Source organism: Castanea sativa, chromosome 10 (genome assembly GCF_040712315.1).
Source record: "Castanea sativa cultivar Marrone di Chiusa Pesio chromosome 10, ASM4071231v1".
In the NCBI taxonomy this organism is placed as follows: Eukaryota; Viridiplantae; Streptophyta; class Magnoliopsida; order Fagales; family Fagaceae; genus Castanea; species Castanea sativa.
In genome coordinates, this window is record NC_134022.1 from 4,763,757 (window position 1) to 4,776,789 (window position 13,033).

A 13,033-nucleotide genomic window follows, 5' to 3' on the forward strand; every position below is an offset into this window, starting at 1 on the left:
ATAAAATTTTTCCAAAAATAAATAGCTTAATGTGTGCTTTTAACCAAACCCATATTAATTTTGTTGCCCAGAATATTGGGGCGAAATGGGCTTTTGACTGTAACTCCTTTGGTACGTAAAACCACGTATAATACTAGGGTTAGAGATATCTTCCATGATATATATATATATATATATATATATATATATATATATATATATATATTATACCAAATCAGGTTCCTATTATTTTCTCCTATATGATGATTCCAAAGGGTAAAAACTCACTTCTTTGAATGGGTAGACACCCTTAATAGAACTCTTGCCGCCGTAATCTCCAACAGAAACGACAAGAGATCTTGATTGACTTTCTAACTTTTAGTGCCGATATATATAATCCTAGATATTTCACTTTAAAATCTTATCTTGTATCTTATCTTCTAAAAATCATCAAAAGCATTTTATGATAAAGAAACTAGAAAGACCCACAGCAAAATCAACTCTGATGTGATCAAATTTGTCTTAATTAAAAATAAACAAAGTTTATGAAGATAATGTGGATACTTTAAGCCATCTGCTAGTGGCGTCTATTTCATTGCTGGTCTGTTTTAGGGTCTGTTTAGATACTATCTATTACTGAAAATTAAAAATTTATTGTTAAAAATACTGTAGTAAAATAATTTTTAAACTATAAATACTGCCCATGGGACTTAGTTTTAAAATTATTGCTGCATTTTTCGTACTTGTTGGTTTGTGAACAATGTGCGGGACCTAGGAAAAAAATACAAAATGCGCACGCCTGCCGCTACGCAAACGCACACTTAAGCTCCATTTGGATAGAGATGTTTGCGTCTGCGTTTGGAGTAAAGTCACGTTTTTGGCTTTTTTTTTTAAATTTTTTTTTAAACCAGCGTGTTATGCACTGTTCATTGGTCATGAACAGTATATTTAGGCCAATGAACCAGGCTAAACAGTAAAAAAAAAATTTATTATTTTCAGTTTTCAGCAAAATAAGCGGTATTTAAATGCACACTTAGTATTTGGGATTACCAATGATCATTATTTTACAAGTTTTAGATCTTTGTAATTTCTTAGGGTCATTACAACAACAAAAAATTTACAATATATTTCGTAATTTGTTCAGGTGATAAGTTATTGATTTTTATATAAACTTACCTATTAATTTTCATATGAGCTCATTACTTACCCCACTTTATTATCTATCATTTATAACTTGTCAATAAGAGGGCAATACGGAACAAAATTGGTTTATAAATTTAATGGACTTATTAATATAATGAAGCCATTGTCTGATTGTCTTTGGACGTCATAACACACATGCTTGGATTAAATTGTGATAAAAAAGGATGCAAGATCGAAGGTATGAAACAAATACAAGGTTTTTTGTTTCTTTTTTCCCTAATGTGAATGTCAAAAACTCTTAAAAGAGTCTACCTCTATATATGTAACCTCTTGTCCACGTACACCTGGTAATTACAAGAATAAATCCTTTATGATGGTTTAGGAAATTTGCATTCAAAACCTTAAAGCTTTCACGAAGTTTTGGATTTTTTTTTTTTTTTTTTTTTTTTTTTGTGGATTATGTGTTTCGGATCAATGATTAGGTTTTTTATGTTCTCTTGCTCAAATTTCTCATTCAAAGATATCAATAAGCTGTAATTGCATTAACAAGTGTTTCTCTTCAAGAGAGGAGAAAAATCAGTCTAATGATAACAAAATCCTTTATAACTATATTAATCACGGAGTTGGATCTGATAAAATAGTTAGGATAATTGTACTATGCAATTACCACACCCATATGAGATGTAAAACTTAATATGAAATTATTTCTTTTTATAACTTTTATACTCTATTAATTTTTACATCTCATATGGGTATAGTAATTACATAGTGCAATAACTTCAAATCTCAATCCGCTAATCACGAATAGTATCTCTCCTTTGGGCCAAGTAGGTAACTATTATCCTACTCAACCAATCAACCATCTTAGGGGCTGTTTGGATCCAAAAAATCTATAACTCCTCACTCATCACTCAAATATCATCACTCCTCATTCGTCACCTCATCACTCATTTCCCATCACTCGAAATATCCCAAAAATCTACCTACCCTTGTTTGGCATCTTAACCCGGTCATGGTTTTCAATTACAAAAACCCCAAAATGCGGGCCCTACTGTTTGACCTACCCTCTTCCTACCATCTGCCATCCAACCCGGTCATCTCTCTCTCTCTCTCTCTCTCTCTCTCTCTCTCTCTGCTTTGGTTGTTCTACTTTTGGAAACTGTTTAGATTTCGAAAAGGATCCATAAAGAAGAAAGAATAAGAAAAAAAATTCAAAGAAGAAAGAATAAGAAAAAATATTCTGTGATGAGAAAGGCGAAAAGGAAGAAAAAAAAAGAGAAAGAACTAACTTGCTTGCAGCGAAGAACAGAGAAAGAAGAGAGACAAAAAGAAAGAAAAGTGGAGAAGAAGGAAAAGTGGAGAAAAAAAAAAAGAAAAAAAAAAAGAAAAGAGGAGAGTGCTTGGTGGGAGAGAGAAGGAAAGTCTGACTTGACAAGACTAGTGGGTCCTAGCAGTGTGTGCTTATTTACCAAAATGTCATGGAAACTCAGTTTCCATAACTTGAAAACACCCAAAATGTGTTTTCAGTTTTGCTAATTCATCACTCAAAAATCAAAAAATTGAGTGATGGAAACAAAAACTGAAAACAAATCCAAACAGCCCCTTAGTAACTCAAGCCGAGGGGATTTTTTTTTTTTTTTTTTTTTTTTCTATAAAGTACTGCCACCTCTACAATTTTAATTGTGACAAGCATCTCAAACCAGTTTATGAAGATCAACCATCATATTAAACAAATGGATATAACTTACTACTATAATGTCCCCCCTTTGAGGGCGCAATTAATCCATTAGTTCACATCATTCCCCTTTCTGGGGTTTTCTACATTAATTTCCAGGTCCTAGTAAACACAACCTAAACTTCTTTCTTTTATTCCACCATTTGGACCTTCTACATATAAGGGGCGGAAAACATGCCAAGGAATAAAAAATAAAAAATAAAAAAAGAGGTGGAAAATAGACATCTTGTTTTATAACGAGTTGGAAAATATACTAGATGAAAGGTTCACCCAAATTTTATTTCACGAGTCAAAATGTCTAGGAAAAATGTTTATTGTATACGGTATAGCCTCATAGAACACAACTATGCAGCTCTTCAAAGCTCAAACCTCAGGATTAAGGGCCTACAACAGAGTGGATCAAAGGGCCTTGCATAAACCAGCAACTTTCATCAACCCTGCATCATAATCCCTCTGAAAGTTTTGGTTTACACACACATTCATGATTCCTAATCAAAGCTAGAGTTTGGCAAATGCAAAGAGTTACTATAGACTAAATTAGCATTTTCCTTTTCTTGTTTTGTTAAGTCATTATACATTCAAGGATGCAAAAGAAAAGAAAACATGAGACATAACTAAATACAAGAAAAGAACTTTGGGGAGATACAAAATCCCTGCAAGCACATATGTGCTGCTTTCTATGCACAGCTTGACGTAGTAAAAGGGTTACATGCCCTGACAACGTTTAAGTGAACTGGTTCAACAATATTGTCAAAAGATCTTTATAGCTGAGAGTGAACAACATACAAAAGAACAGACGCACAATCTCTTAAGACCAAGCCTATTGATTCTTCTTTAGTTCGGAAGCAGAAGACGAAGACCTAGAATCTTGATTGGAAGTTCTAATTATGAAAAGAAGTGTTTCTACAAGCATCGCACCAACCAGTCCAAGAAGGCCTCCAGCAACATTCTACAGAGAGATTTTATAGTAGCATCATTTTCAATTATGCGCCAGGAAACAAAGAAAATAATGCTCAAAATAATAATTAACTGTAATAAATGAAGGAAAACAAAAAGAGGTTTTTTAGATGGTACCATGACAGGACTGTGGTTAAATAACGCTCTGAATGCAGCATATCCAACCAAATAGCCAGTAAACATTGTCACCACAACATGTAAACCTGTAGAAGTTTATGAATAACCATGACTTCGGAGAAAATGTGAATTTTACAAAAGAAAAGATCTTAAAGTCATTCATATAGGAAACACACACACACAGAAACCAAATTTAAATAATAAAGTATATATTGAGAGCTCTGAATCAAAGGACAGTTGAAAACAGAAAATTGCAAAATCATAGAGCAGAATAAAAAAATAAAAGAGAAGGTGACCAAATTAACAGAATTTAAGTTAATCAATAACACTGAAATTGACCCCCCAAAAAAAAAAAGTAACAGTGAAATGAGCATTTGATTGAAATAAAACTTCCAAAATCATTACCTAATATTTTTCACATTATTGACCTCCAGCTTTTTCCCATTTATCCAAAATTGTCAATAAAACCTCCCAAATTACAAACGATTTTCTATGACAAGTGATTAGCCAAAATCTAAATTCATCATCATCATCGAACATAGAGAACCCAAACTGATCAGGTCTCTCAGGTAATAAACCAGCCCATAGAGCCATGCAACATGTTTTGCTCATAGAAAACAGGGCAATCAAGCTGATTCATCAATCTAGAAGAACAAAGATTTTCTAAGTATAGATCTTTTATTCTTTACCTAAAATTTAGATCAGTCACAAATGAAATGGGAACAGGGCTGTGGCATGCCTCTCAAACATGGAATGATGACAGGAAGCTTAACTTGGGCATTATTTGATAAACAGAAAATGTTAGCAATGAAAACTTCAGAGCTAAATTATAAGTACTGAACTTTAAAAACTAAAAATTTGATTTTGAATTTAATTATACTAATTGATAATTAAAATAGTTGAATTCTGAAAGATAGATAATTTAAAATACATGCGATGAATACTATCTCAATTTTTTATGTGTGTGGTGATGGTGATAGTAGTTGAGATGATAATTGTGATAACAGTGGTGGTGCTAATGGTAGCAATAACAGCAAGGGAGTGAAGGAGGGGTATTAATTGCCCATGAATAAAGGAGTGACACTGGCCTTCATTGCAGTGGAATTGTTGTGGTAAAATTAACAATCTTAATGGTGGCATTGGCAACAATAGGAAAGTGGTAGTGGTGGCAATATTATGGTAATATTTAGCAGCTAATAATTGTGGCACAGACACAACACGACAAGAGACACAGCGAAGCAGCAATTCTTAAAAATTTGGGACTCAAGTACAAGGTGGGGATATGACAATTAATTGATAATACATAACTTTAGGTATATTTTATTTACTTTTATGCATATTTTATGTTTGTATTAAGTTTTCATAATTAATAACTATCAAAATCTTTAAAAAATATCTAAAATCAAAAAAATTTCTTTTACATGAATAATTATTTTTTCCCTCCCAATACACTAAGGACACGCACGCAGCAGTGTCCTAGGTGTGTCCCAGTCCAACACGTCTGACATGAACAATCTGGGGATTTTTGGGGGTTCTATGCTTCTTAGATTAGCAATATTTATGGTGATTATAAAGGTGATGAATGATGATGATGGGGTAGTGGACCTAGTGGTGGTAATCGTGACAGCAACAATGACACATAGTGATGGTGGTGATCATGGAAACTGCAAGGTGGTGGTATTAATATTTTCCTATTGATGGTGGTGATAGTGGTGGCAGTCACAAAGTTTTAGTAGCAGAGATGGGGCCTGGTGGTGATTGTGGTGAAGATGGCATGAATAATTTTCTTGGTGGTGTGAATAATTGTCTGAATAAAACATTTGGGGTATTGCAACTTAATGAATTAAGTGATTTTTCTCTTAATAAATTTTGAATTGAAGTATTAAACTATATTATCAAACACAATATATTACGTTTTATTTTATTTATTTATTTTTTATATAAGTAATAAACTCCATTGAAAAAATGCTAAAGGAATATACAGAGGAAAACAAAGCACACAGGTAGTGTGCTAAAGAGGCAAAACAGAAAAAATTGAAAAACTAAGAAAGTACAAAAATCAAGCATATCAGGGAGCTAAAAGTAAAAACACCCGAAGTATTTGCCCAGTCAAACAAAGTCTGGAAGAAAAGAAGCTTCAACTCATGAATCGATTTTTCACTCCCTTCAAAGGAGAGTAAATTTCTTTCCCTCCAAATGACCCACATAAGACAATGAGGGATCATACTCCAAAGCAACTTAGTTTTGTATCTGTTCAACTTGCCTATCCAGCTCGATAAAAGTAAAAACAGGTAGTGTGCTAAGAGGCAAAACAGAAAAGATTAAATAACCAAGAAAGTACAAAAATCAAGCATATCAGGCAGAGAGCTAAAAGTAAAAACACCCAAAGTATTTGCCCAGTCAAACAAAGTCTGGAAGAAAAGAAGCTTCAACTCATGAATCGATTTTTCACTCCCTTCAAAGGAGAGTAAATTTCTTTCCCTCCAAATGACCCACATAAGACAATGAGGGATCATACTCCAAAGCAACTTAGTTTTGTATCTGTTCAACTTGCCTAACCAGCTCGATAAAAGATCCACAACACCACGTGGCATGACCCAATAAACCCCAAATAGTGAGCACACCATATTCCACAACTCTTGGGCTACTGAGCAATGTAGGAGTAGGTGATCAATAGTCTCCACATTCCTCTTACACATACAACACTAATCCACAATAACCACTTTCCGCCTCTGTAAATTATCAATGGTCAAACTTTTTCCCAAAGCCACTGTCCAAATAAAGAAACTGACCTTTTTTCAGCACATTTGGTTTCCACAAAGGCTCCCATGAAAAGGAAAACGAATTTAGAAGTCATAAAGCCTTATAGTAAAGAACAAACATCAAACATGCCCTGAGGTAATAGTTTCCAACAAATGTTATCCATGAAATTCCTTCTCAAAGAGCCAGAGTAAATAAGGTCCATAAAAGAGAACCGACTGTAACTCCCAATCTTGAACTGGTCAAATAAAATTAATATTCCAATGGTAGTTTTCCGCTGAAAAAGACAGCAACTCAGCCACTGAAGCTTCCATATTATTGGCAATATTGTATTGCTCTGGGAAGTTATTTTTCAAAGGAAATCCCTCACACCATGGATCATGCCAAATTTAATAGAAGAACCATCCCCCACCCTAAAGATAATAAAAAGACAAAAAACACTCCACCCCTTCCTTATATATTTCCAACAAACCAACCCCATAAGGACCCTGCACTCTATTCGAGTACCAGAGCACATGCGGGCATATTTAGAATCTATGACCCTTCTCCACAAAGCAGTCCTTTCCACAGCATATCTCCACAACCATTTTCCCAACAAAGACTTGTTAAAACGAACCAGAATACCAGATTGCGAACACCCAAACCGCCCACTTTTAACCGGTGCACATACAATCTTCCACTTAACCAAATGATAAAACTTGTCTCCTAATCCTCCCCGCAGAAAATCCCTTTGTAATTTTTCAATATGCCTGGCAACACCCACCAGGATAGGAAACAAAGGTAAAAAGTAGGTAGGTAGGCCGGATAAGGTGCTCTTTAATAAAGTAATTCACCCTCCCTTATAATCTTTTCCACCCTGCCAACCGCGTCTCCATCTTCTCCAGCACACCAGTCCATATAGCCTTTGACTTAAAAGTAGCACCTAAGGGGAGACCCAGATAGGTCTATGGTAACATTGCTACTTGGCATCTTAATATACCAGCCAAAGCTTCCACATTGAAAACATCACCGACCGGAACCAGATCATATTTCCCCAAATTTATCTTCAAGCCAGATATAATCTGAAACCAGACAACCTGCTTTCAAATGCCAAATTTGCTCCGGATCTGCTCCCCTAAAAATCAGCATATCATCGGCAAAAAGGAGATGAGAGATTTCTAATTGTCCCTCAGATATACCACCCACAGAAAAACCCGCGATAAAATTGCCAAGTCTAGCTCTCTCAAACATCCTGCTAAGGGCCTCCATAACAATAACAAACAAAGGAGGGGACATATGGTCTCCCTGTCTCAAGCCCCATGAACTGTGGAAGAAACCACATGGACTACCATTCACAAGCACCGAAAAGCGAACTGTGGAATTACAAGAGAAAATCCACTGACTCCATCTAGAACCAAAACCACACCTACGAACCATATACAACAAGAAATTCCAATGCAAGTGATCATATGCTTTCTCCAAATCTAGCTTGCACAATACCTTGGTAATCTGGATTTGAGGTGACTATCTAAACATTCATTGGCAATCAACACTAAATCCAGGATCTGTTGCTCTTTGACAAAAGCATTTTGAGGCTCAGAAACCACCTTATCAAGCATCTTTTCAAGCCTATTGGCCAAAACCTTTGCCGTGATTTTATAGAACCCAGTAATCAGACTGATAGTCTGGAAATCCTTAAATTCTACTGCCCCAAGATTTTTTGGAATGACAGTGATGAAAGTAACATTGAGGCCCCATATTCCAATACCGAAATGTATTGCCCCCGATCATTCTTGTGCTTCTGAAAAACCATCACTGATCACCCTCCCTGCCTCTCAGAAAGATTTAATCAACTTCGGATCTGATTGTAGCATAACAACTTCTTCCATAGACGCACAAAACCACTGTATCCCTGCCTTGCCCAAAATAATATTACTCACGCTCTTTTTTCCCTTTTCGATTATTTGCAGGTAGTGGCTACTCCCAACCTCTAACAAGAGCAGCTCATAGAATTTAGATTCTATTTGAAAAAAATTTCTGCCCCTGCTTTCCCCCTCTTGCTCCCTTATCCCTTCCCTCCTTATTGGTTTAAGGGACTCTGTTGTTACGTCGGTCGCCAGAGGTTGAGGTTGGACCTGTTTATGGATGGAAATTTCTCGGTCAGGTTTCTCTGTATTTGGCTCGGGTGGTTGGTTTGTATTGATTGGTAGCAGGTTGGGAGGGATGATGTGTGATGCAAACTGGTTAAAAGGCTCCTGGTGTGGCGTGGAATGTCTGGGGTAAAGGTCAAGAGAAAAAAGGGTTGAGGAGGTGTTGGAAAGGAAACTGTTGTGGGGAGAGGGTGGAAACCATGTGGTTGTGATGGTGGTGGTAAGGTGAGTGTAGATGGTGAGGAGGATGTAGGGAGAGAGACCCTCGTATCATTTATGAAAAAATGTTATCAAGCGCAAAACGATTAAAGGTAGAAATTTTGATTTTGAGCACTTAATGAGTTTACAAAACACACCACATTAAGTTACCAAGAATATGGTTGAACCTTGATGATCCAATGGAAGCAGAACTGTATATTTAAATTTTTAACTTTTTTTATACAGAATCAAAATAAAGGGTTGCTTATAAAGTTATAATAAATAATAATAATCAAAACACAGGTAATTATTGAAAATGAAAGCTAATGCTACAGTTGAGAAAACGGGATGATCCTTTACGGATGTTTTATATGTACTGTGCAGTACTATATAGAGCACAATGGAGCACTTCAATTACCACATTATATTCAAACAAGCCCCCAAGTATTTTGGATAGGGTTCCCACTACAATATATCTCCACTATAAGTTTATCTCACAAGTAGCTATAAATTAAGAAGCCAAAGTTTCACAATGGAAAGAACAAGTCTTGCATTGCATAATATTTCTTCATACTCAATACTTGTAACTAGTAAGCCTTGACCACGACCTTCAGTCAACCTATCCGTAGTCCCCACCACCCTTTGATAAGTTAATCTATCACAAGATTCACAATCTATGCTTCCATTCCTTTCACTTGCATTGCCTCGAACAAAAACAAAAAATTCAAAGATCTTTCTAACAATCAGAATTTGGCTCTATCATTTGGGATAGTTGCAGAATAAAATATGGCTGAATTCAATAGTTAGACAAGGGGAAAAAGGGGCCATGCAAATTGAAATGGAATTTAAATAATTATATCAAAGATTCAAAGTGGACAACCAAGTGTTTACATAAACCAATACAAAATGTCACCCAAAACCAAAAGTTTATGTTTATACATCAATAATGTCAAAGCGGCCAGGTTTGGGCAAATCTTGCAAAAATAACATCACAACTTCAATAAACTCATATATATTTGTGCTTTTATAATTGAATTTGATGCGAAACTCAATGTTTCTCTACATTCAAATTTCCTATTGAGGATATATAAACCCTTGACTAGCACAAGAATTAAATGACAAATAAAGAAAAAGAAAAGAAAGCTTACCAAAGCCTAGTTGATCCTTGTAAGAAGAGAAAGGCTCAGAGTCATCCTTCTTCGGTGTAATATCCTTAACGAGCTCTGCATATGCTTTCTTTTCTGCTAATTCCTCAAGCTTTTTCAGCCTTGCCTTCAATTCTTCACTCTGAAATTCAAATAAAACAATCATTTTTTAACTAAGAATTTTCAAAATCAACAAACTAAAACATTAAGTGCAATAATTTAATAATTCGTTTTCTTTTCTAATTTTTCTCAGCAACCAAACACGGCTTGCAAACTCATTCAATTACTAAAATTTTGGTTGCCGAGAAAACAAAGGAACTATTGACAAAAATCCAAATTCCTAAATCCCAAACACATAAAATAAAGGGAAAAAAAGGGAAAAAGAAAAAGAATTTTGACAAATAGAATTAGGATGATATTCTAGTTTAAATCTCAAAATTATAGTGGAAATATAAAAAATAAAAGAGTTCCGCTAAACTATGCACAACATCTATATAATATACAGCTATATCTGACCAAATTGAACTAAGATTTTTCAAATTCAAAAAAACTAAAACTTTATGTGCAGTAATATTAACATCTTCTTTTCTAAATTTTCCCATCAACCAAACACAGCTTAAAATTGAAGAAATGAGAAAATGAGTTACCTTGTGTCTAGGTTTGGGGGTGGTGAAGACGAAGTCAGAGCCTGAGAAGAGTTGGATGAGAGTGGGTCGGGTTGTGGGTTGAGAAGCGAACCAGATAGCTCGGAGTGACTTGTATGGCACATTATGTTGGGACAAGAGATCTGAAGCGATCTGTTGGAGCTCCAGAGAGAGGTGCGGATCTTCTGAGGCTGTAGAGAGGAATGATTGGATGAGTTCTGTGGCGGATACCACCAGTCCAGTCGGCTTTTGGGCCTCCCCTTTCATTTTTCAGGGGGATCCAGATCCAGTATCCACAACTCTTATATCTGAAAACACGTAGTTACGCTTATGCAAACAATTTTTTTTTTTTTTGCTACAATATTTATGAAAACAAAACATGCAGTCATAAACTTCTTTCTGAAGAACAAAAAAGCAAGCCTTATACATGCCAATCAGATTTTAGATTGTTGTCAAGCCAATGTGTTTAGCTGCTAAAAAAAAATATTCTATACATAATTTTAATTCCTACAATAAAACAGAGCTACAAAACACTTTATTTAGTAGAGAAGCAGCAATAACTATGGATTTAACAATCAAACAAACAAAACAGAAAATTTCTGCAGAAAGCCATTACAGCTTCAACATTGATGCTCATTCCCCCTTTTTTTTTTTCTTTTTCCCCTGAAATACCATAGGTTACTATGCAAAAATGAATGGAGACTCAAGATATTCCTTACTATTATCAATACCCCAGCAAAATTGTTGCTGGTGCTGTATAATACATGCTCTCCTCACATTTTGGAAATACTTATTTTTATGTTAAATTAACATTAAAGTTATTTAGTTTACTTGAAGGTACTATGACTTGAATGCAATTCATATATAGTTAAATCCATTACTATAAAAGTGCGCTTACATCTGCTTTGATAAGTACTAATGATATAAGAATTGAATATTTGGTTGTGAAAGGAATGTATGCAACTATATATCAGTTCTTTGAGCTCATTGAGCATAAACTTATAGGGGTTCTTTCTTGTGCATTGATCCAAGCAAATTTAAATGTTTCTTATTCATATTTCTGAGATCAAAGCTTTGGAAACCCATCAAATTTCCTGTCATGCATGGGGTTAAACACAATTTCAGAAAATCATACACCCGAAACTGGCCCTTGCAATAATAAAAACCTGATCTTGGAAGAACATTAGGAACATCAAATTTACTAAAACTGAATAAAACTTTCCCAAGAAACAAACAAAGGGTTACACGGAACAAAACCCACATATCACATTTTGAACAAATTCTTAAAAAGCAATAAAAAAAAAATAGCCCCCAAAAAAGAAAAAAGCAAAACTGAGCTACTTACATAGATAATAAGAGTGTTCACGCCACTGTTGTGTTTGGGTCAGAGTCAGAGAGATCGAAGGTTGAGAGGGAGTGCCGAAGAGAGATGGGGAATTAGGAAAATCAACAAAAAAAAATAAAAAGAGGTGGAAAATTGTGATGGGACTGCGTGAAGAAGAAGAAGAAGAAGAAGATGGAAGAAAGAGAGTTTGATAGGCGGTTTTGTTTTTGAGGGAGACCTTGGGTTTGCACTTGCGTTCGAGAATGACAGAGGAAAGAGAGACACGATGAAAAGAGGAGAAAAACTGAGAGGCCCGTTTTGTTCGTCATTTAGTTATTGTTTATAGTTTACGTGTCTTCGTCCTCCCCTTTCTTTAAGTTTGTCCGTCCTTTACACATAATTGGGGCAAAATTTGTCAAACATTATAATATTGGGAAAAATTTAGGCGGATAATATGAGTTCAAAGTTTATTAGTTAGTTGGACTATTTTTTAAAAATCGAGTACAGCAAAATCGACTTCTAGCCAAAATTCCAGCCAAAATCGAGTTTACTATACTCGACTTCCTTTTTTATCCATCTCAGAGCTAATTTTCGATAGGAAGTCGAGTATATTAAACTCGATTTTGGCGATTTTGGCTGAAAGTCAATTTTACTATTCTCGATTTCCAAAAAAGAGTCCAACTAACTAATAAACTTTGAACGCATACCATTTGCCTAATTTTTTTTCAGAATTATACTATTTGGCAAATTTTGCCCATAATTGGTATCAGAGCCTGTGTGCTTGTGCATTGCAACCAGTTTCACTCTCCTTTGATCAGTATACTTTGATTGTTGTCCTGATTAGTATGCTCTGTGATTTACAGTTGCCACAATAAGTGGAACCTTTGTATTTATCACATCAG

The 13,033-nt window shown here is 35.1% G+C and overlaps 1 protein-coding gene across 2 annotated transcripts; it reads right to left on the reverse strand.

Moving 5' to 3' along the window:
* Positions 1–3,361: 3,361 nt before the first annotated feature.
* LOC142611889 (uncharacterized) lies at positions 3,362–12,446 on the reverse strand. 2 transcript variants are annotated; one of them, XM_075784043.1, is made up of 6 exons: positions 12,311–12,374; positions 12,153–12,228; positions 10,811–11,115; positions 10,167–10,305; positions 3,932–4,017; positions 3,362–3,806 (listed from the first exon to the last, which is right to left on the reverse strand). In XM_075784043.1, the coding sequence occupies exons 3-6, from the start codon at positions 11,072–11,074 to the stop codon at positions 3,678–3,680; spliced, it is 618 nt and encodes a 205-aa protein (XP_075640158.1). In that variant the 5' UTR covers positions 11,075–11,115; positions 12,153–12,228; positions 12,311–12,374; the 3' UTR covers positions 3,362–3,677. The 2 variants fall into 2 exon arrangements, with proteins under 2 accessions (XP_075640158.1, XP_075640157.1); XM_075784042.1 differs by having other exon boundaries at positions 12,153–12,446.
* Between the last annotated feature and the right edge of the window lie 587 nt (positions 12,447–13,033).

Coding starts and splice junctions, on each gene's coding strand:
- LOC142611889 (XM_075784042.1), bottom strand. CDS start 11,074: ATGAAAGGGGAGGCCCAAAAGCCGACTGGACTGGTGGTATCCGCCACA. Junction 10,306..10,810: donor CCCCCAAACCTAGACACAAG/GTAACTCATTTT, acceptor TTTGAATTTCAG/AGTGAAGAATTGAAGGCAAG. Junction 3,807..3,931: donor TTAACCACAGTCCTGTCATG/GTACCATCTAAA, acceptor ATCTCTCTGTAG/AATGTTGCTGGAGGCCTTCT.